At 38.8% G+C, this 25,574-nt stretch overlaps 1 protein-coding gene across 1 annotated transcript in view; it reads right to left on the bottom strand.

Annotated features, from left to right (window-relative positions):
- Positions 1-1,121: 1,121 nt before the first annotated feature.
- The window catches only part of LOC126463086 (protein deltex-like), a 48,917-nt gene continuing 24,464 nt past the window's right edge, over positions 1,122-25,574 (bottom strand). The window contains exons 5-8 of the mRNA XM_050096125.1: positions 24,959-25,170; positions 15,300-15,611; positions 9,388-9,530; positions 1,122-3,638 (exon numbers count right to left, since the gene is read on the bottom strand). Coding sequence (XP_049952082.1) covers positions 3,299-3,638; positions 9,388-9,530; positions 15,300-15,611; positions 24,959-25,170 — 1,007 coding nt within the window. The 3' untranslated portion in view covers positions 1,122-3,298. The remainder of the gene's footprint in view (positions 3,639-9,387; positions 9,531-15,299; positions 15,612-24,958; positions 25,171-25,574) is intronic.

Below are 25,574 nucleotides of genomic sequence, written 5' to 3' on the forward strand. Positions count from 1 at the left end.
GAACTATGAGAGCAGATTATGATCAGTTATTTGACCTGCAAGTTATGTCTATTTGCTATCAAGATAGAATCAACAGGCCTAGGTAAAATATCTACTCCAACAATGCCTGTTGTTCTGTTGCTACACATACTATGGAACATCATGAACATTGCTTTTTAGCACCTGGGTCAGTTGTTTCCCCCTTAAAACAACACTGCTTCGTAATTCCAGATAAGGAAACTGACACATATTTGACTCACATCATCCACCTATTCTTAATTTATGTTCTTGCCTCTCCAGCGAATTATTCTCCCATTTCCAGTTTGAACTTTCTAGTTACCTTCATCTATATTTTATTTCAAATGGTACCCAGTAAATACTTCAGCATGTAGCTATTATTTTTGAACTAACAATGACAACTCATTATTAACTGGTTTTAGTACCTGAATGTTGGCTATTCCATTGTCACTTCCAAATCCAATCCTGCATCATACATATCACCAGATTCAGTTTTTAAAACAAAGTTCCCATTCCTCCAATAATTGCAAATATTACTTACATTCTCTCTCTCTCTCTCTCTCTCTCTCTCTCTCCCTCTCTCTCTCTCTCTCTTTTTTTGTATGAGTTTTTAAAAGTTATAAAAGCAAGACAAGCAACCATATATCTTGAGTCAGTGAACTGCCGACAAACTTCCTGTATTAGTTGACGGTAAAAAGCTGTTTCTCTCCTGTATTAAATATTGAAAAAAATTTTGGTTTAGCTTTTCTTATCCTAGAAAATGGGCAGTAAAGAAAGAGTATGTCACTAGACAAAAATGAAATGAGTTCCAGCTGATTGTTTATCCAGAATAAAGAGAACTGTGAATAATCATTAGTGAAATTACATTAGTTCAACCAATGAATATGAAATATTATAAAATGTAAACAATTTATTATATTCAATAAAATATAAATTCTACACAACAGCATGATAATTTTAGTGTAAATTTTTGTATCTAATTTTGTTTTCTATTTCACAATAAAATTTGTACATCTCAAAATATATGGCAATTCTCCATTAATCTCATTCTGCAACCATAAATGTCACAGAAAACTTAGGTAAATATATAGTAATACACTGATACATAGAATCTTATTAAAAAAAAAAAAGTGCCACACACACACACACACACACACACACACACACACACACACACACACCTTCACAGGATACATGTTTGTTTTTAATGCAGACACACACACACAATATATTACACAAGTAATATGAACTAGTTAAAATGCTTACAAAGGATTAATGAGGTAGTCTGCAGGCATAATACTATTATTCATTGCAATATAAAGGCCACAAAACACTTATATAAACTTATTTGAATGATCAGCACAGTAGTTTAATTACCTGCATAAATATCACAGATACAAGGGGGGGAAACTGAAACTGTATGCTACATGTTTCACACTAATATTTTTAGTTTTTTGTTCATTATATTTAATTTGTTACAACAGGACAGTTGCAAGGGAGGATAAGCTGTAAATCAGATTCAATATCTATTTCAGAGATGAATGGTTATTTTCTTTGTCTTTTTTTGTAACACTGATACTTTCATATCATGAGAGCAGTAAATATTTAAAGATTAAGATTTTTTCTAAAAAAAATGTGTCATTCTTATAATCTGATCCTTCAGATATCTAATTTGAACATTATCATTTATGGAAATGAATATTACAAAAGGAAACTATATCCCATAATACTGTACAACACAAAATACAAACAATGTACATACACAGACAGCTGCCACAGAATAATTTGAACTGAATTAATACTACTTGTGATGAAACTAAAGAGAACAAGCTTCAAGGTTTGAGAACTTCCGATAGACACTTTTTTTCATTTCTTTTTATATAGGTGCCATGAATTAAGTTTGAACAGAGTGACAGTTGCAGCACTGATGAACCTGTAATTTTAAATCTGACCAAAGCACTAAAGCAGTGTAATGATGAGAAGGTTTAACTGAAAAGTATTAACACTGTGCAGAGTGTTACATAAAAGACATAACCGTAATCAACTTTAATTTGTTTCTAATTAACCATTGGCTGTCTGAACAATAGCCTACTACTCAGAAGAGGGGTCTGATTTGAAATGGAATTAAACCATTTAAAATATTTTTGTAAATAACCTATTTTATGACTTGCAGAAAAATAGTAAACAATACTGGTTTCAAGATTAGTGTACCACAAGATAATATAAGGTCAAGTGGTAAGAAACCGGCACACAAATATATTTTTGCTTTGTGCTTAAAATGTATATGACTTAGGCCAATTTTTGACCAAACAATGTGCCTACTTACTTCACTTACTAAATGGAACAACATCCTACAATACTGAGAGCTAGTTAACTTGAGAACCTCTACACCAGTATTTAATTCATTTTCTCAATCACAACTGTTACTCTTAGTCATATTTTGAAGCACTATTCACAAGCCAAACTTTTGGTAACATACATCTGGCTCCATGATAGTCAGGGACTCCATAGCTACTGAAGAAAATTATTACAATATGTCTTTTGACATTCATACAAAACTCTTAAGAATCTTACTGTATAGACAATTAAAAGCATCATCCAAAATTTGTTCTGGCAGTTTACTTGTTATACAGACAGAGAGATGTGCTTCACAGACCCTATGTAAGTTTTCAGGAATCTAATTAAGAGAAGTCCTTATCTGCCAAATAAACACTGTTCAACCTTTCTGCAGCTTCTCCATTAACTTTTAAATACGTATTTTTTTATTTTGTTTCTACTTCATATTGCACACTTCTTCTATAGTACTGTCTTAATCTCAGTTCCATGTTCTATGAAAGTCTTAAGATACATCCACATATACTTCAGAATTATGAAAGATCTTATAACCATCTGTTGAAGCTATCGGCAGCTTTTAGAGCCACAGAAAATATTATACGGTATGACAAATACTTAACTTTGTTTCAAAAACACAATAAGCACATTACTTCTACAAACAAAAAGTGGATTTTTTTAATGAGCATACTCCATTAAACAATGCTTCAAAAATTGTGAGACAGAGCTACTACCACAACTTGGAGAATTTACAAGGAAACAGTATTTCTCATTTCATTAAATGAAATGATTTTACATACATAAAAGTCTTTTACTCGATGTCCAATGTATTATACATATTAACTTGCAATTTGGCACTTAAGATATTTGCATAAAATTTTAAATGAGACGAGTTTTTGAAAAAATGATCACAGAGCACACAATGCACTGTTATATTTACATCATACAGAGAACACATTACAGGAACATTTTACAGTTCTTGATACAAACTCTCATCTGTAACTCCATGAGCAGCCAGTTCTCTTAAACAGTTGTCCAGATACCCTGGATCTGGATAACCATGTCCCATATTTGATAATCCTGGCTCAGTCTTATGATGTATCTCATTCCACGTTACCACATCTTCCCTGCCAGTAGTAACTGATCGCCCTATTGTAAATATAAGTCTCCGTTCAAATGCAACTGACAACAGTTTCAGCACTTTCCTCCCTTTCTCGCAATCAGGAAGATAGCATATTCTTGGAAATCCAACAGCATAGTACGGTCGTCCTGGGTTTGGATGCTCTGGGCCCTGGATTCCAGAAGCTATACTGAATTGTAAAAAAAGAAAAGATTGGAGCTTTGTCAAATACCAAGTGCAGAATGCGTTAGATATAACATTCAATAGGTCTATAATTGCTTAGTCGTCTTTTTTTAAAGTTGTATACAGGACTCATTAAGTTTTTGGAAGTATTACTTTTTAACCGCATAAATTCACTGCATAGACATGGAGTTCTTAGTAACAAAATTCTATCTAGTCACTTGTTCCTCTTTAGACTTCTGCAGGCAGCATATATCAAATAATCAGTTTGCCTTCTAAAGATTCAGGATTCCTTCTACATCCATTTTATTTCTTTAAGACAAGGAGGTTTTGAACGCAAACTAAATTCAGCTTACGTAATATCTTTGACAGTTTGCTGCATATAAAAATCTTACAGCGTCAAAGAAGATTATGATATATCGGAAGTTATAACACCATCACCTTGTGTACATCACTTTCAGCACGATACATTCATAACTTTTTTAAAAATGACATGTTTCTAAATTATGTTAGAAGTAAGCCATTTCTTACTAAGTATATAATTTGACCATTTTATATTAATTTACATGATTTTACTCTTATTAGGTAAAGCTTTTATAAACGCTTATAAATCAATAAGAGATTATTAGGAGAAAAACTTGTCTCTATATTGAAATGCTGACTGAAAGCTGTCCATTCTTAATTATCAGAGTTGCAAAGTCAGTACTACCAATTTTCCAAATTATTTTAGTGCTATATAAAATACAAACTGAGCTCACCAAATTTTACATTCAGTTGTAGTCTAAGAAAAAATATATAAATCAACAGGCTTCCAAAAAGCCAAAAATGCACCCAGATGATGGCATTTAAAAGTGCTGATATCTCGACAGGTGAACACCTAGTCATTTTCAAGCCACAAGTGTGAAAAGAGAGTGCTGAAGAAGAAAATTTAAACACTCAAGTGGTCAGGCTACACTGACCAAGAACCATAATATGAATATGTGGAAAGACAATACATGCATCATAAACCACTAGCACCACCACACAACCAAAGACGACCAACGTCAGAAGTTATTGATGCTGGACATTAACTACCAACTGTTGGGCAAGTAACATCATCTTTGTGCCCATGTTGTTTGACCAAGGAAAGAGTAAGATTCCAAGCAGAATTTAGCCAAAAACTTCCTCCTCTATTTATAAGGTCACTTGTTGAGTTTCTCCTGCTGTGTAAGAGGTTCAAACAACTTATTCTGGATGCAGATGGGTGACGCCTTTGACGACTGTCAATATTTTGACGAGAACACCCTGACATTTCACCTTCTAAATAGAGATAGAAGTTTCTGCTTAAATTCTGCTTCGAGACCTGCTCCCTCCCTGGTAAAATAAAGAGCCAAAGTTAATGCTACGAGCCACATTCAGAAAGTAAGTATATTAGATTTTTGTTTCTTTTAGAAGCATATTTGGAAAAAAAGAGGATATTGTTGATACACTGTTAACCATTTCTCTAATAATCACCATGCTGTTCAATGCATGTGGCGTGCTGTAGCACAAACTTCTTTATGTCCTTCTTGAAGAACTCTCCTGCCAGCTCTTTCCCCCACTTCAGAACCTCTTTCTGCAACCCATCAGCCAAAAAGATAATTCCATAACTCATGCTCACCTTCAGGGAGATTAAAAGAGACTAATCTGAAGGCACCACATCAGGCGTAAGTGGAGGGTGGTTCAAAACATCCCAACCATATGATTCAAAGAGCGCCTTCAAGGCTAAGGTTGCAAGAGGGTGGACACTGTCATCCGACAAAGCACACTCTTCTCGTCAGCATTTCCCTCTTTTTGTTCTGAATTCTCATTTTGAGTTTTTTTAGAGTCTCACTATATTGTTGAGTTTTGGCAGTCTCAATCCCCCCAGGCACAAATTTGACAAAATGATGCCTTTTCAGTCTCAAAACACTGAGGCCATGATATTTTTGCCTAACATTGTGGTTTTGAGTTTTTTGGCAAATGGGGAATTGGTGTGATGCCACTGTGATGACTGTATCTTTGTTTCAGTTATGTAATGTTTCATTTCTAATCAAAACAGAGTTTAGAAAATCCTCACCTTCCAATTCAAGTCGCTCAAGAAACACACAGGTCTACTATCCTGAATTTTTCTTGCACTGCTCTGTCAGCTATTTTGGGACCCATCTTGTGTACAGTTTCCAGTATCCCAGTGTTTCTATGTCTTGTACAAAAGAATTCTGGAGAGTTGTTGAAACATCACAGAAATTTCATCCACTATCAATCGGTGATCTTCACAAACAGTTTCCTCGATTTTTTGCACCAACTCAGTCAAAATAGTAGATCTCCAATTCATCTCTTCACTATGAATATTTGTTCTGCTTCCACTAAATTCCCTATAGCACTTAAATGTACTCATTCTGATCATAACATTGGTTGTGAACCGTTACGATTCACAAAAAAATTTCGATAAGTATCACTCCTTCTGCAAGAAGGAAGCAAATCACAGCACATGGCTTGCGCTTGGTGGGATTTCTTACTGATATTTTTCACACAACTGGACACTATGATGTGAGTTTATGTACTATCGTGTTCCTGCAAAGCTTGCTCTGCTCAGGGGATCCCCGTCTACAACTCAGTGTTGACAACCCCCCCAAAAAAAACAAAAGATCCCAACCCATTACAGCCACAGTACACTTACTATTTTAACATGCCTTGCATCTCTCAGGCCACTGGCAATTAATAATCACTATTGATGATGCATGTGTTGTCTTCTTGCATGTGCTATATTATGTTGCTCAGTAGGCAAAGCCCTGCCCGCTGAGGATTTAAATTTCCTTGCACAGCACTCTGTCATTGCATTTGTGGCTTGAAAATAAGAGATGTTCATCTGTTCAAATACTGGCACTTATGGAAGACGTCACCTGTATGTGTTCCCATAAGTTGTTTGGACACTTTATGCACTGGAAGAAACTCAAGTTTCACTTCTGAAATTCCTCACTGCATTAAAACTTTATGCCAATATAAGAATGATTTAATATTAAAAGTACACGATTGTCAATTGATGAAAGGAGAAAATATAAAAATGCAGTAAATGAAGCAGGCAAAAAGGAATACAAACGTCTCAAAAATGAGATCGACAGGAAGTGCAAACTGGCTAAGCAGGGATGGCTAGAGGACAAATGTAAGGATGTAGAGGCCTATCTCACTAGGGGTAAGATAGATACTGCCTACAGGAAAATTAAAGAGACCTTTGGAGAAAAGAGAACCACATGTATGAACATCAAGAGCTCAGATGGAAACCCAGTTCTAAGCAAAGAAGGGAAAGCAGAAAGGTGGAAGGAGTATATAGAGGGTCTATACAAGGGCGATGCACTTGAGGACAATATTATGGAAATGGAAGAGGATGTAGATGAAGATGAAATGGGAGATACGATACTGTGTGAAGAGTTTGACAGAGCACTGAAGGACCTGAGTCGAAACAAGGCCCCCGGAGTAGACAAAATTCCATTGGAACTACTGACGGCCTTGGGAGAGCCAGTCCTGACAAAACTCTACCATCTGGTGAGCAAGATGTACGAAACAGGCGAAATACCCTCAGACTTCAAGAAGAATATAATAATTCCAATCCCAAAGAAAGCAGGTGTTGACAGATGTGAAAATTACCGAACCATCAGTTTAATAAGCCACAGCTGCAAAGTACTAACACGAATTCTTTACAGACGAATGGAAAAACTAGTAGAAGCCAACCTCGGGGAAGATCAGTTTGGATTCCGTAGAAATACTGGAACACGTGAGGCAATACTGACCTTACGACTTATCTTAGAAGAAAGATTAAGGAAAGGCAAACCTACGTTTCTAGCATTTGTAGACTTAGAGAAAGCTTTTGACAATGTTGACTGGAATACTCTCTTTCAAATTCTAAAGGTGGCAGGGGTAAAATACAGGGAGCGAAACGCTATTTACAACTTGTACAGAAACCAGATGGCAGTTATAAGAGTCGAGGGACATGAAAGGGAAGCAGTGGTTGGGAAGGGAGTGAGACAGGGTTGTAGCCTCTCCCCGATGTTATTCAATCTCTATATTGAGCAAGCAGTAAAGGAAACAAAAGAAAAATTTGGAGTAGGTATTAAAATCCATGGAGAAGAAATAAAAACTTTGAGGTTCGCCGATGACATTGTAATTCTGTCAGAGACAGCAAAGGACTTGGAAGAGCAGTTGAACGGAATGGATGGTGTCTTGAAGGGAGGATATAAGATGAACATCAACAAAAGCAAAACGAGGATAATGGAATGTAGTCGAGTTAAGTCGGGTGATGCTGAGGGTATTAGATTAGGAAATGAGACACTTAAAGTAGTAAAGGAGTTTTGCTATTTGGGGAGCAAAATAACTGATGATGGACGAAGAAGAGAGGATATAAAATGTAGACTGGCAATGGCAAGGAAAGCGTTTCTGAAGAAGAGAAATTTGTTAACATCAAGTATAGATTTAAGTGTCAGGAAGTTATTTCTGAAAGTATTTGTATGGAGTGTAGCCATGTATGGAAGTGAAACATGGACGGTAAATACTTTGGACAAGAAGAGAATAGAAGCTTTTGAAATGTGGTGCTACAGAAGAATGCTGAAGATTAGATGGGTAGATCACATAACTAATGATGAAGTATTGAATAGGATTGGGGAGAAGAGAAGTTTGTGGCACAACTTGACCAGAAGAAGGGATCGGTTGGTAGGACATGTTCTGAGGCATCAAGGGATCACCAATTTAGTATTGGAGGGCAGCGTGGAGGGTAAAAATCATAGGGGGAGACCAAGAGATGAATACACTAAGCAGATTCAGAAGGATGTAGGTTGCAGTAGGTACTGGGAGATGAAGAAGCTTGCACAGGATAGAGTAGCATGGAGAGCTGCATCAAACCAGTCTCAGGACTGAAGACCACAACAACAACAACAACAACGATTGTCAATGGCTTAAATTCATGGTAATGACACAAACTCACTTCACTTCACATTTAAATTTCAAATTTAATATATGTCTTATCCCTTTCCAACAAAAATGGAAGGAAAAAATAGCTAAATTTCTTAAGTGCAGGAGGCTGGTATTTAGCCCCTGCCAGGTTTTGAGAACCTGTTACCAGTGAGGTGATTGCATACTGACTTACAGCTCAGTAAGATGAGCATGGGGAAATGAATCAATAGCCTTGCTGATGGAGGAGTTACACTTACTGCCTTCTAAAGTTATTTTGCAAAAATTGTGGCAAAGCCAGATCTGGATAATTACAACTAGTGCTTGAACATGGCTCTTGCATATCACTCCAGTGATTTATTTGACACTCTCTCAATTTGTAATAACATTCAGAATACAAAAATCTTTGGAAAGTTGAAAGCAAAGTGGGTACACATTGGTATAAATATGCTGTTCTGCACTGCAGGAGCAGGGAGCAGGAAGAAAGGTATGCAATGAACCTTCCTTTTATAGGAAAAAATGATGGCACACATGTAATGGTATATTTATTAAAGGCCTTAGTACTTCCCTGCTTTGCATTCAGAGACACTTCTTCCTTTTCCAGTCTTTGATAAATTTTCAAGGATTCCTCTTCTTTTCTGAATTTCATGCTCATATATGAGAGGTCATCAATTATCTACTTCTTTGACTGAAACTTTACATAATAGGCTGTCACCAAGCATTTTCACTTTATCTACATGTTGCAGTCTGTAGCTTTCAATTTTTGAGTTTGATATCACCTGCCTAGCACAGAAAAGTACTCAGTGTGATAAAATACTTACTTATATGTTATCTGTATAGTTCTAACTCCTTGATGTCCAGGCAGAGAATAATTCAAAACTGTCCAGTCCATGCTGCCTTCTGGTTGGTTTCCAAATTTCTCACCATATATTGTCATACATACAGGACACTGGATGAAGAGATTCTGCAATGCAATGAAGCAACATGTTCATATGCAGCACAAAACACACACCTCATAGTACATGACTACAGACATTGTTAGAATAACACTTTGCAAGGACAAAAAAAGTTGGTGAAAGGGTTTTTTGCATCTGACATTTGTCTTTATGTGATGTTGCCTAGGAAATTTGTTGAAGATTAATTAAGTGAGAAAAAAAAACACACACACACAATTGTGTTAGTCTTTAACATTTCTACCATCAGCTTTCTTCAAAAATTGTCCACAAACTTTCCATGGATGCAACATTTTGGGAATATTTCACAACAAACAGGACTAAATATCTACTATGTAGTCAAGAAAGAAGAATTCTGATTGTATTACTACGGAATTATTTGATATGGCATATTAGAACATGACTTTTCTAACTGTGTCCTTATGCTGTAACAAGTTTCATTAAAATATACCAGTTCATTGGACCAGGAGTTTACTTCAAAAATTTAATAAGCAAGGAAGGTGTGGCAAAAGAATTGAGGGTGGTGCTGCAAAACTGTGCACTTTAGCAAATATGTTCTATTAGTAATAATCACTTTTGAGATGGAACCCACTTAACCCTTGATTTTCATTCGTTCCTTTCACAGCTCAAAACATTTCTGCATATTGTTTTCAATGAGCAGGGACATCATTCACATTTTGTGATAAATGGGAAATAAATGCAAATTATGCCTCAAAATGCAAAAGCGTAAAATTATTTAATAGACGGTATTTTATAGTGATTTGTATCCATATGACCTATTTTATCAGAGATAGTTTGAAATAGCTTTATTTTCTGCATATAAATATTGAAAATGTAACTAATTTTCAGTTACTGATACTGTACATCGTCTAGAGAAGCCTAATTTGGGAAGATAATGGTGTAGAACCTGTTTGCAAAACAAAAAGTGTACGAACGCAACGATGTATCAATAGGCACAATGATCTGAAGCCATGCCAACTGTGGATGGTTGAATGGTCTACTGAAGATACATATCATGTAATGCAACGCAGTAGTACTTAGCCATGGCACCTAGCATTTTACAACAAAGAAACGCATATGTTTGTTAGCCAAATCTCGAAAGATTACATAATGCGGAAACTTTTAATGTGGCAAATTAGATGGCGGATGTTTTGAACTGTGGTCGCATCAAATACTGCTAGAGGTCGGGCCTGAACTACATTGTTAACAATACACTGCTAACCTCAACAAGCAATTGCATGTAGCCATCCCCGAATTCCTTGTGTCATGCTTTGCTTGTGGTTTCCTTTTCTTATTTTGAAAAAATTGAAGCGATTAATACTGGTCTATCACAGATTTCGATTATCATCCTTACAAAACCAGGTGAGCTTGGTGACATCTGTAACAATGTGTCAGTCCTGCTGTAGACTCCTGCCCTGCTAAAGGAAGGCAGGGCTTGTTTCCCTGCACCTTTCCCCTCTCGTCTGGCTGTCAAAATTCTAGTTTGTCTACACTTATGGCTATCTGCCACTATAGCCAATGATACCCACACTCTGTGCTGTAGTGACGGCAGCAAAATCCTTCCCAAAACATGAAAATACAATTACCATATGTTCGACTCTACTTCTATGCAGAATACCTAGTCAGTTCAATATGTAGTGTAGACAAGTATGGATTGCACAGCTATGAATGCCCAAGAAAATTCGAAATTAATAGTCTGCCAATTTTGTAATCATCGAATTGGGTGGGAAAAGACAAGTAATGTCCAGAACTCCTTAATTTGACAATGTATTCAGGTCACTGGTGGTAAAATGCTGCTGCTCTTCAACAGAACAATCATTCCTGAAAGCTTAAATACTGCCAAACCAAGAAAACAAAGGCATTTCGAAACAAAAAGGTATTGAAGTTTTTTGCAGAAGCAAACAATGCAGTCAAAAAGTTCCCAATCGGCACTTTTTTTAAAAGTAAATTTCAAAGAACTACGGCTTTGTTCATCTTCACCAATGTAACGTGACAACTTGTTATATTAGTGCAGAAAAAAATGCGAATTTTGTCCCAAATAGATGCGAATTTTCCGGTCCCTATCAATGAGGTTGTACAAGAGCTCAGTTGCTTCTACACTGCAACAGAGCGCAAAATCATGTTAACTGTAAACTGCTCTTCCTCTGCCACCAAGATGACCGATTTTGATGAAACATGAAACTTACCACAAAGTAGCCAATTCTGTAAAAGATTACCATCAGAACCTGTCTCACTACAAATCTTTCATTTCAGTTCTGCCTTTCAAGTTTGTATATATCACCACAAAAACTGCTAAATGTGAGTTGGTGTAATTGGACCAAAGGTTTTCTTGTCACCACTGGATCACCATCCAACACTAAGTTACCACACTGTCAAGATAGGTCAAACACTGATGTATCTCTCTGATAGGCTCACATTCCAAGAGCTACTCTGTGTTTGAAGGACACTTTGAAAGCTGTTAGGAGGACTGAGTTCTGCTCATTTGTTCTGCCTTCACAGAATTATGATATTTCAAGAAATAATGATTTGGATTAGTGACCTAGTGGTTAAGTGTTGGACTACAGTGAAAAAGTCTCCTGTGTGATCCCTCGTCAGCCCTAGGGTTTTTATCTGTCACTTATCACTTCTTTCCCTCTGATAATGTTTGTTAAAGTGAAAAATACCAAGATGCACTGTGGTTTTTAATCCCTGTGTAACTGTAGGTCCTCCTATTTCTTACCTAGTACTCTGGGGATTCTTTCACTAGTGTGGCCTGCCTTAGTGGCTTGCTGAATTTAGACAGGAAACAACTATTCTTTCTGACGAAAGTTAGTTCATGTTTTCAGCATAAAAAAAACCTTGTTTCCAGAAGGAATTTTTCTCACTGCAGCAGAGTGTGCACTGATATGAAACTTCCTGGAAGATTAAAACTATGAGCTAGAACTTGACTCAAACCTGTGGACTTTTGCCTTTTGCAGGCCTGTGCTCTACCAAGCAAGTGCTTCTCAAATAAGACTCACAACCTGCCCTCACATCTTTGCTTTCGTCAGTGCTTCATCTCTTTATTCTGTGAAGTTTGGATTGTAAGAGATGAGGTACTGGCGGAAGTAAATCTACAAGGGTAGGTTGTGAGTTGTGCTTGGGTAACTTAGATGGTAGAGCACTTGCATGTGAAAGGTATGGGTCCCGGGATTGAGTGAAGGTCCAGCGCACAGTTTGATTGTGCGAGGAAGTTTCAAAACATCTTTGTGTTCAGAAAATTATTAAAGAGGATACACAATGCACCTATTCACACATTCAGTCATTCAAAACAACCCAGACTAATCAACCAAATCATCTTAAAATAAAGTTAGAATAACCCTCCTAAAGGACAGCCAAAAGTCAAGCATTTCTTGAAGAAAGGAAGAGGGGTCAGATTTTAACGTCTAAATCTACGTCCATTCTCTGCATGTCAGAGGGTACCTTCCATTGCACCTCATATTAGATTTCTCTCCATTTTATTCACTTATGTGGATGGGGAGAATGTCTGCTTAAATGACTGTGTGTGTACTGTAATTAGTGTAATAGAGACTGATATGTAGGTGGCTAATTTCCCCAAGTAATAAGGTTCTTTAAACTTTGTAATTAGGCTTTCACAACATAGTTGAAGGCTATTCCCAAGTTTCTGCAAGTTCAGGTTTTGCAGTATTTCTATGATGCTCCCCCACAAATCTAACAAACCTGTGACCATTCATGGTACCCTTATTTTTATATGTTCAATATTCACTGTTAGCTCTGTTTGGTATGGGCTCCACACATCTGAACAATATTCTAGGAAGGGTTGCATAAGTATTTTGACACCAATATGCTTTGTATAATGACTGCATTTTCTCCTTACAGTTCCACATTACTTAAGTCTGCCAACTGCTTTGTCAATGACTGAGCCTATATGAGCATTACATTTCATATCCCCACCAATTGTTTCACCAGAATCTTCGCATGATTTGACAGATTCCACCGGTAACTCACTGACATTGCTGTCATAGAATGTACATTTCTCCATTTTGTGAAGAGCACAATTTTTAATTTTTGAAATTTCAATGAAGTTGTCAATCCCTGAAGACTTATGAAGACTTGACTGCATGTTTGTGCAGATTTTTCAGTCTGGTGTTATGGTCATTAAAGACAGAAAACAAGCTCTCGTTGGACAAGGATGGGAAAGGAAAGTGGCTTAGCATTCATCTCAAGTAATTTATGGAAACTGTGGAAAACAATCAGGACTGTTGAATGGAGATTTGCTCTTCACTCCTCCTGAAAACATGTCATAACTTAACCACTGTGTCATATTTCTCACTAGCATTTCTTGAGAAGCCCTAAATACACACTCTTCTGTTTGCATGTTACACTACAGATCCAGCCCAATATGGCTTCTTTGCCCTTCTCCATTCTAACAGAATAAATAGCTTTCTCATGATGATTAGCTAGTAGTGTCTGTACGATAACGGAATATAACTGTTCAACCGTTCTAAGAACACATACCAAGGAGAGGTTACACCAGTAGAATCAACTTCATGAAGAGCACTTAGGAAATATGTGAAGGTAATTTTTTGCACATTAGGAACTGGTAATACTGTATCAAATTTCTAGAATGAACCTTATATGTAACACAATCTACATCGATGAAAAATTGTTTAAATGTATGGTGCAGCATCTTCTTCTTCTTCTTCTTCTTCTTCTTCTTCCTCCTCCTCCTCCTCCTCCTCCTCCTCGGTGTCACAACATGAAGGAAGAAAATACTACATTTCATAAAAAAAATTAATAAAATAAAATGAAAAACCCTAACTCTTGACTGTCTTCTTGTAAAGTTCGTTTCTTACCAATCATTTGGTTTTTGACACTCCAACAGAAACCATGTTTGCAGACAAAAATTACTGGATTTCATACCCACCTCTATGCAAACAGCAGTTCCTTCTAAATGAGAATGCAGACTGTACATTTCAAAACTAATTGTAACTAATCACAGAATATAGTTGCAACATATTTTTACATGAAAAAGTTTCATTTCATAGATAAAGTGATATGTTAACTCACCAACCAAACTCACAGTAACATCACTTAGTTGCAGATGACAATCAAGCAGTATACAGAGAGGTAAAGAACATCGTACAGAACCCAACAATGCAAAAAATAGGGTAATAATTACAACTGGCAAACTGTTTTGGGACTAATTTCATTACAATAATTATTACATAAATCATGTTTACATTGTACATAACTGAATAAAAATACCCACTGATGAAACAATGGAAAATCCAAGATGGAATGTAACAATATTGTGAAAAGGAAAGTTGCTACTCACCATATAGCGGACATGTTGAGTCGCAGATAGGCACAAAAAAAAACAAACTATAACACAAATAATAGCTTTTGGTAAGTAAGGCCTTGGTCAGAATTAGAAGGAAAAACCCACACACATACACAATCACGCAAAAGCACGTTTGCATGAGTGTGTATAAGTGTGTTTGCCGTCTAATTATGATGAAGGCCTTACTGGACAAAAGCTATTATTTGTGACAGTCTTTTTGTTGTGCCTATCTGCGACTCAGCATCTCCGCTATATGGTGAGTAGCACCTTTCCTTTCCACAGTACCCACTGATGATAACACAAAAGTGCTGAAACATGTTAGGGCCTTTATAAACAACAGCTATTTGTGTAATAGGCAGACCTGAAGTCGGTAATTTCAATAGTTACTTTTATTGAGAACTATACATCTAGCATATAGCTATATAGTGGGCACATATCTCACTCTGCCCAGTAATACCTTCCCTCCTGGTATCTGCCTGGTGAGCATAGAGTTGAGACAATCCAGATGAAGTTGATGGCAGCATCTTGTCAATGCCACAACCACACTACCCGAGTCCACCAGTCCTATCAAGCAAATGGGACACCGAGCATCAGTCCAACAACCGTCTTCTACTACTCGGACGTACTGGGATATAACATTGCTTGCTGGGTCAACACCGACTATTGTGCCACTCTCTGTAGGATATTTCTTCTGTTTATAAGCAACATTAGTTTTATGTCCACTTTCAAATACATCCTCACTTCCAGCACTGCAATCCAACAAATCCCTCTGTAAACAAACAAACAAGAAAAAGCTAATGGTGAATGAAATAACAGAAAATTAATCAATTAAGGTTACATATAAAGGTTCCATGATGAACATCACATAGTTTATCAAGCAAACTGCATCTTCAAAAGAATTAATTAAGAAATTATCAGGTCTGTTTGCATATTTTAACATCAAAAACTTTTATTACAGTCTTAAAGGAGGGAAGAGACTAAATTTCTAATTGGCAAAGGCTCTCTTTCTTTCTGCAGAGTTGATGGTATTAATACATTGCACTACATTCAAAATTACAAAATGAAAGTAAGAATCAAATTAATATTTACTGCATCTGATATTATGATAATGGCATCTTCAGAATGGAAATAACACAGTGTGTGTGTGTGTGTGTGTGTGTGTGTGTGTGTGTGTGTGTGTGTGTGTGTGTGTGTACAGATGTATATCTGTCTTTACATATACATTCCCTGCTTGCCACTGTTCAGAGTGTAGCAGAGTTGCCATCCCTGTTCTGCTGTTCTGTTCCCATTCAGATATGGGTGGTTATTTAATCTAAACAATTTCTGAAGAGGTAAGAAAGAATTTATTCTGCCCAAACTATAGATCAGAATAAAAAAAAAAAGAGCAACATTTCAACAATACCTGTACTGTTTCACTGAAGGTTATGATATCTGTGACAATGAATGAACTAAATATTTTATGGAAAGGTCCATATTTTCTAAAATTTTACCCTCAAAGCGAAGATCTTACAGCTAATCTAGATGCCTAGAGTTTGTAATTATATAACAGTAAAATCCCATTCTCCTTAACATCGATTATTGTTGCCAAATTCTGTTATACATTTGTGCTCAGAACATCTTACAGATACCCCAGCATCTCATAGCTACTAACCATCAAGGGCACAAAATGGTTCAAATGGCTCTGAGCACTATGGGACTTAACTTCTGAGGTCATCAGTCCCCTAGAACTTAGAACTACTTAAACCTAACTAACCTAAGGACATCACACACATCCTTGCCCGAGGCAGGATTCGAACCTATGACTGTAGCGGTCGCACAGTTCCAGACTGTAGCACCTAGAACCACTCGGCCACTCTGGCCGTATCAAGATCACAGCAATGCACTCAGCTTATTAACTAAACAGAGATCAAAGTACTGAATCTGCCATTCCTGCAGGCAACAACATCGTCATTTTTTGTTTGAAAATGGGTTGGCCTAGTGACGCAGTATTGGTTTTTTTGAAGTGGTAGCACGATGTACCTGTAATATGGGGTTCATCTTTACTGATTACAAAAATTCGAGCGTCATTTATGATGCTTAGGAAAGACTTAAGATATGTCATAAATATGATGTCACTAAACTGTAAAATAAGGATTTATTAATGGAATAGTTTAGGATCTGCTTAAATACAGTAAAGTTTGAGAACACTATCTTCTCCTTGATTTCTTCTTCTCTCTTAACATACTGTCACACACCAGCACTACAAAAGCAGTGGCACTAACTGTAAGTTTCCAATTGTTTCCCTTTCTGTAGAGCTACTGAACAATGAATATCTGTTGCTCCTAGAGTGACACAATGTATGGCAATGTGCACATGTCTAATTCAACGTGATCATCATCTGGTGACTACTCCTTGACAGCTCAGTGAGCAGTTTGCCTATTCAACATTCGGTGCGCACTAACTTGGTGCATGCCGAATACCATATGTCTGGTGCTGCCTCCTTGATTAGCTTTGGCTAACTTTTTCCTTGGCTTCACAACCTGTAATATCTAACATTTTAGTTTTTGAGTTCCCTATCTTTCATTTCTTCCCAAAAAATGGAAATTCAGTTGTTTTCTCTTGTTGTGTGAGCCTTTCCCAATTATGAAAGAAAAGAAGAATGACAAGTAAATGCTTTCTACAAAATGTAACATTATACAGCTTTCTGGGTACACTCTTGCTTAAACTTTCCCAGGATATTGCACCTGCACTACTATAGTTAGGTACAATGTCAGGTGAATTTCAACATTGTACTTTCCTTTAATCATAGTTCACATCATAACGATATTGGACATTTCCCCTTAGGCACTGCCCTTATTACTTAAAACTATTTATTTATTTATCTTTATAGAAGTGTACAAGATATAAAAAACTAGGATATTTGTGTTTAGAACAAGTCACAAAAATGAAATGAAATTATATGTGTAGTTGACCTGTATCTGTGGCATTTTCAGAGTATATGTTTCTTACAATTAAAATTGTATTGTGGAGAGAATGTGGTCATGCAGTTAATGCAAGTTTATTTACAGGTACAGAATCAAAGGTAAGTTTTATTAGCATTTCCTTTACATTATTCCTTGAAGTAATGGTTTTATTTACAGTGTATAGGGGTAGTTTGCTGAAGTGTATGCTGCCCATAATTCTTACCACATCATAATTTCTATTAATGTTTGGCTCACCAAATGAATATTTACCTTGTTTCATAAGTCACGACTGTGTGTTTCTTCTACTGAGGCAAACAAATCAAGTTTTTTCTTGCCCTTTTTCAAAAGAAACTGCTTCTAGAATATAAGTGCAGAACACAGGTAACATATTCACTTCTCTGAATATAAGTCTGTTGGTTGATCACATTGTTACTCCCTCTATTATTTTTACTGCTCTTTTATGCAAATGGAAAATAGTTCTGTGAGAAGCTCCCCCTCCTCCTACAGAAGGATGCCATATACTGAGTGTGTTGGTCTATGAGAGTTCTCAGTGTTTTCATATCACATGACTGACTGGAAATTCTGAATATGTAGCATAGGCTGCCCAACTTTTTTAGCAGTTGATCTCTTACCACTGAAATGTACTAACAATGCAAACTCTCGAAAATTTTGCCTCTGCTACATGTTCAGTTGGTTTGTCATGACTTGTTAAGGTTTCCTTGAGGGCAGGATGGTTTCTTGTCAGATTATATGAGTTGCCTTGCTTGTGTTTAGCAACAATTTATTCTTCTGCAATCATGACAGTAGCCTTTAGATGTGTCATTAATCTTGGACTTCAGTTATACACTCCTGGAAATTGAAATAAGAACACCGTGAATTCATTGTCCCAGGAAGGGGAAACTTTATTGACACATTCCTGGGGTCAGATACATCACATGATCACACTGACAGAACCACAGGCACATAGACACAGGCGACAGAGCATGCACAATGTCGGCACTAGTACAGTGTATATCCACCTTTCGCAGCAATGCAGGTGCTATTCTCCCATGGAGACGATCGTAGAGATGCTGGATGTAGTCCTGTGGAACGGCTTGCCATGCCATTTCCACCTGGCGCCTCAGTTGGACCAGCGTTCGTGCTGGACGTGCAGACTGCGTGAGACGACGCTTCATCCAGTCCCAAACATGCTCAATGGGGGACAGATCCGGAGATCTTGCTGGCCAGGGTAGTTGACTTACACCTTCTAGAGCACGTTGGGTGGCACGGGATACATGCGGACGTGCATTGTCCTGTTGGAACAGCAAGTTCCCTTGCCGGTCTAGGAATGGTAGAACGATGGGTTCGATGACGGTTTGGATGTACCGTGCACTATTCAGTGTCCCCTCGACGATCACCAGTGGTGTACGGCCAGTGTAGGAGATCGCTCCCCACACCATGATGCCGGGTGTTGGCCCTGTGTGCCTCGGTCGTATGCAGTCCTGATTGTGGCGCTCACCTGCACGGCGCCAAACACGCATACGACCATCATTGGCACCAAGGCAGAAGCGACTCTCATCGCTGAAGACGACACGTCTCCATTCGTCCCTCCATTCACGCCTGTCGCGACACCACTGGAGGCGGGCTGCATGATGTTGGGGCGTGAGCGGAAGACGGCCTAACGGTGTGCGGGACTGTAGCCCAGCTTCATGGAGACGGTTGCGAATGGTCCTCGCCGATACCCCAGGAGCAACAGTGTCCCTAATTTGCTGGGAAGTGGCGGTGCGGTCCCCTACGGCACTGCGTAGGATCCTACGGTCTTGGCGTGCATCCGTGCGTCGCTGCGGTCTGGTCCCAGGTCGACGGGCACGTGCACCTTCCGCCGACCACTGGCGACAACATCGATGTACTGTGGAGACCTCACGCCCCACGTGTTGAGCAATTCGGCGGTACGTCCACCCGGCCTCCCGCATGCCCACTATACGCCCTCGCTCAAAGTCCGTCAACTGCACATACGGTTCATATCCACGCTGTCGCGGCATGCTACCAGTGTTAAAGACTGCGATGGAGCTCCGTATGCCACGGCAAACTGGCTGACACTGACGGCGGCGGTGCACAAATGCTGCGCAGCTAGCGCCATTTGACGGCCAACACCGCGGTTCCTGGTGTGTCCACTGTGCCATGCGTGTGATCATTGCTTGTACAGCCCTCTCGCAGTGTCCGGAGCAAGTATGGTGGGTCTGACACACCGGTGTCAATGTGTTCTTTTTTCCATTTCCAGGAGTGTAGAACAAGATAGGAATATCAAATTTGCCACACCTGCAAATGACACAGGAGAAGCACTTGAGAGGTTTAACGAAGGCCACCGATAAAAAGTAGAAAAAGGTCAGAGTATACCGCTGACCCTTATGAGACTCCACAGTTTATCAGAGCTTTGTCTGAGAAATTTTTTTTTCGGGTTCTGGGCTTATCATTTCTACCAACAGTTGGTGAAACAAAATGGAAATCTCACAGCTGGTATACTTTTGAAGCCAAAGAATTCTAGCTTCTGAAGTAACAGTAAATGATTAATAAGATAAAAAGCCTTCCTTAGCTCAAAGAAAGGTGCTCAGGAAAATTCCTCCTGATTCAAGCATTGAAGAATCTGGTCAGTGAAACTGAAAAGTGCACCATTAACATTGATGTTCTTAGGAAATTTAAAGTGGTGTTTGGTCAATGATTCTATTTTACTGAGAAATGCTGTTATTTGATTGTACACAATTTGTTTCATTCACCTTTGATATAGCTGAGAGTATGGAAATAGGATGATCACTGCTTAAATCAAGGCTGCCCTGCTTTTCATAACTGGAATTACTTGGAGTCCATTAACACATATATTACATCCCTTAGGTGAAACAAATGGAAAATTGATTTAAATAATTTAGGAGTAAAAGAGAGCACTTCCCAAACAACAGAAGGTTGAGCCATCAACAGGAACACACATTGCCAGGATTGCATTTTGGCAGGTGGACTAGGGCAGGATGAGGGTTGTGTCAGGTGGAGTGGCTAAAGGGAGAAAGAGGTGCGAAGCAGAACGAGGGAATGGGGATGGGTAACTGGCAACTAGGAGGGCAGTAGCAGATGTGCTGGCTATGAATGTAAGAGGGAGGGGTAGCAGGAGAGGGGCTAGGCATGCAATACATGAGTACCAGAGCCTGTGAGGTGTGGCGCACAATGAAGATATCATTGAGGATTGGGAATAGTGAGGCATGACACAGGAAGGGGAAACTGTTGGGTACACGATGTTGGGACAGTGGGTTAATGCAGACTGGCACTAAGAGGATTATGGGAGGGAAGGATGTTTTGTAATAACAACTTTCATCCACACAGTTCAGAAAAGCTGGTACTGGAGGGAAGGGCCTGGATGGCATGGGCTGTGAAGCAGCCATTTGAATTGAGCATGTCGTGCTCAGCTGTGTGTTGTGCCACTGGGCCATCAGCTTTATTCTTGGCCACAGTTTGAAGGTGGCCAATAATTCTGGTGGGCAGCCAGCTAGTTGCCATGCCACCACTAAAAGCTATGCAGCGACTTTAGCAGAGTTGGTTTATGACATGGCTGCTTTCAATGGTAGCCCTGCCTGTGATGAGATAAGATAAGCCTGTGACTGGACTGGAGTAGGAAGTACTGGGTGGGGAAATCAGGCAGGTCTTGTACCTGGGTCACCTATAGTGATATGGTCCCTTAGGCAAGGCGTTGGGAATGGAAGTAGCACAGAATTGGATCAGGATGTTATGTAGGTTGGGAAGATAGTGATGGAATGCCACTTTAGGAGGGCTGGGAAGAATCTTGGGTAGCATGTCCCTCATTTCCGGGCATGACTGTACATAATCAAAGCCCTGAAGAAGTATATAGTTCAACTAATCCAGTTAAGAGGTAGTCCTTTGCAGCTGATTCTTGGAGGTGATGGTTCGATTTGGGGTGTGTGAGGATATGGCATGGGAATTCTGTTTTCAGACTAGGTTTGCGGGAAAAGGGGGGGGTTAGTGCCTGTCTTTGGCCATGTAATACCTTCTGTATACTGGGCAAGGGAATTCTTGTCACTGCAGATGTGCTGTTACGTACTGGCTACACTGTGTGGAAGTGATTTTTTAGTATGAAAGGGGTGACAGTTGTCAAAATGTAGGTTCTGTTGATAGTTAGTGGATTTAATATGAACAAAGGTGTGTCATCAGAGAGGAGGTGGTCAAAGTGCAGGGAGGTGGCATGTTGGATTGAGGAGGACCAGTTGAAGCAGATGGGAGAGAAGATGTTGATGTTGTCGAGAAATGAGGATAGGGTGTCTTGGCCCTGAGTACTGACCACAAAGACATCACAATGAAACTGAACCAGATCAAAATTGAAACCATTACCCTCCAGCCCATGAGAGAGCACTCCAGACACCACCTCCATGAATTATGCAACCCACTGACACCGTACAGGGTCATACCTTTGTGTAAAACCCAGCTGCATGAGCTGTCTGATTCACTCACTTACGCAAATCCTACTCCAGTCGTGTCAAAGGCTTATACTGTTCCATCAGAGGCAGGGCCACCTGTGAAAGCAGCCATGTCATGAACCCACCCCTCTGCAATCCCTGCACAGCTTTTTGTGCACAACATCACACTGAGCACTACATGCTTAAGTTCAATGGCTGCTTCACAAATCCTGTCATCTGGATCCTTTCCTCTAGTACCAGCTTTTCTGAACTATGTGGAAGGGAATCATTCTTGCAAGATATCCTTTGCTCCCATAATCCTCTCGGTCTCAAAGTAAACTAACCCACTGTCCCCACATCCTCCACCCAACAGTTTCACCTTCCTGTGTGATGTCACTCCCTCCCAATCCAAGCCTCTGCATCATCTTCATTGTGCGTCGCACCTTACTAGTTCCCGATATGTGCATTCGTGTATCACAGGCCTAGCACATCCACCTGCCACCCCTCCCTCTCGCATTCTTAGCCAGCACATGTGCTGCCTTCCTCTGAGCCATTAGCTACACATTCCCAACCCTTCTTCCTGCTTCTCACCTCTTTCTTCTTGTCCCCTCCTAGACCATCTGCTGAACTGCGAAACTGGCACAGTGTGTCTAGCTGGCATAATGTACAGGCACAGGTGTGTGTGTGTGTGTGTGTGTGTGTGTGTGTGTGTGTGTGTGTGTGTGTGTTTTCCGAAGATGGCTTTGGCTGAAATCTCAATGTGTAACAGTCTTTTCGTTGTGATCTGCAACTCAAAATGATTTCTTTGCAAAGCTAGTAAGTTTTCATTCTCTTTTGTGTGTGGGTGTAGACAACTCAACACTTCCGCTTTCGATGAGTCGTCTCCTTTACTCCTAAATTATTTACATTCCGACAGAAGTTTCCTCACTGTGTGTAAGCTGATTTAAATGTCAACCTAGTTCTACACGCACTGACAATTTTAGTAATATTGCATAAAAACCTTTGCCATTGTTCAACTTTGGTTAACAATTTTGAACCATATATCTTAGTTTTCCATTAGAATGACTATTTCATTAATATGAAGGTTCGATACACTCTCTGTCTCCTCTAAAGATAATGCTCTCTCCTCTTAACAACCAAAAAGAATTTTTAAAAAATAATGTATGTTTTTCTGTTGTGTTAATTCAATATTAATGTAGTTAATGAGGACTGGTAAAAAAGATTACATGATAGAGTATAACTTTCAATTTGAGTATTTTATTGTTAAGTAAAATTATTTAATTGGATAGAGGAAAAAATCTACTCACCAAGTGGCGGCAGAACACGCACATGAAAGACTGTTGTGATTTGAACAACAGTCTTATGTGTGTGTTCTGCCGCCACTTGGTGAGTAGATTTTCTCTCTATCCAATTAAATAATTTTATCAATAATTGATTGTTTTCATTGTTATTGGTAAGTAACACTGTACTGCAAATCACTATCAACCAAGGGCAAAAGAAAAACATGAAACATTAAGATGTGCATAATGTGGGAGTTTTATCCCAAATGGTGTTTTTTTCCATATGATACAGAAGAATAATGACAAAAATAGAAACAAAAACTGCACAAACAACAAACATGTAGCATTCAAATGACACCATCATACAAAATTCTGTTAAAGCTCTTAAAATGCTATGTACAATATCACAGTTCATAAACTAAGGGTTGAACTACTATTAATAAAGGCACTTAAGGGGGGAAAAGAGAAAATTTTGACACAAAACGTCAATCCTGACAATTGGTCTAACATTTAGGTTTACATACAGAGTTAGTTTGTAAAGTAATAATGAGACTGGCTACCAAGCAGCACTCCAGTCAACAAGTAGCACACTCCCCATCAGGAAAAGTAGTGCATTCACTGGAGCAGTGTTGCACGATTAAATTTTGCTGTCACCTGGGCAAAACCACTTCCGAGACACTTGCCTTGGTTAAGAAGGCTTACAAAGACAATGTCCTGTCAAGGGCCCACATTCTCCATTAGTTCAGCGAGTTCAAGAACGGACAGGAGACTGCTGAAGACATGGAGCGATCTGGATGCTGGTCAACAAGTGTTTTGCACAGAAATGTGGCAAAAAAATTGTAGCCTTGGTATGAACTGTCAATGCTGTGTTCTCCAAGGAAGTGCTTGCATGCTGCACAAAGCTGTCACATGATGGAAACCACTGGAGATTATCGATTGCTGGAAGCTCCCTCTTGACAACACTCCAGCCCATACTGCCTTCATTGTGACTGCCTACAAGGCCCGGATAAGAATTGGAATCTTGCCGAGAATTCTTCCGGGTTGTATGACCGTGGTCCATGGAACTCTTCTAGGGATAGAAGAGTTCCATGGACCACGGCCATACTAATCTTACTGCAGCCACCATAAGGCCTCAGTATGAGCCCATTAGGCTTTTTTCTGTTCCCAGAGCTAAAGAGAAGCTTGAAAGGTCACAGTTTCAACAAGTTCCCACCATCCTGTGGGCTGTTACAGAGTTTGCAGTGATGTATCAATGCCCAAGGAGACAATTTTGAAGAATTTTAACAATGTGTATTGATCAGACCAATAAATTCTTTAGACCAGATCCAGTCTTATTACTTTGCAGACAAACTCTGTATTAAATTTCAGTTTTCAACATAAACAGATGGCTGCAACAATCTTCTCTCACTCTCTCAAACACACACACACACACACACACACACACACACACACAATTAGTACCTGTGAAACTCTAAGCTCCCCATCCTTTGACTCATGGCTAAGATAGGTGGAGACTGTGTCAACACTAGGACGTCGCCCACTTTTTGTGCTGCTGGAATCTGCATCTAATACTGATTCACTACCACTGCTTCCACGAACAGGAACTGCCTTAGTGGAATTTGTGACAGTCACTGTAGGTGGAAGTGGAAGAGAGTTGTTACTTGCTTTATTACCTGTAAACGATTAACTTAAGTCATTTTATGACACCATGATTTAAACTGTAATTGTGAATTTTAAGATTATTCCATAGGAACTGAGTAAGGGGTTACAGGACACAGAAAATCACAAATACAAAAGGAAAAACAATAGAGTAGGAAAAAAACCATTTTAAATTTCAACATACTTTATGCCATCCAGTAGCGAATTGCACGAATTAAATGTGGCCTCAGCCGTTACGTACTATCTTCCCTGAATAAAAAAAAAAACAGTTAATTTTGTTTTTACTGCTAACAGGAAAAAGGCCACAAACCCATACATGTAACAATCATACTGAAAGTAAATGGTCTCAGATGAGGATTATCATTCATATCCCACCTGTCTCGCTCTTTTCTCTGATATAATAGGGATTATATTTTTT

Source organism: Schistocerca serialis, chromosome 1, assembly GCF_023864345.2.
Source record: "Schistocerca serialis cubense isolate TAMUIC-IGC-003099 chromosome 1, iqSchSeri2.2, whole genome shotgun sequence".
Classification (NCBI taxonomy): Eukaryota; Metazoa; Arthropoda; class Insecta; order Orthoptera; family Acrididae; genus Schistocerca; species Schistocerca serialis.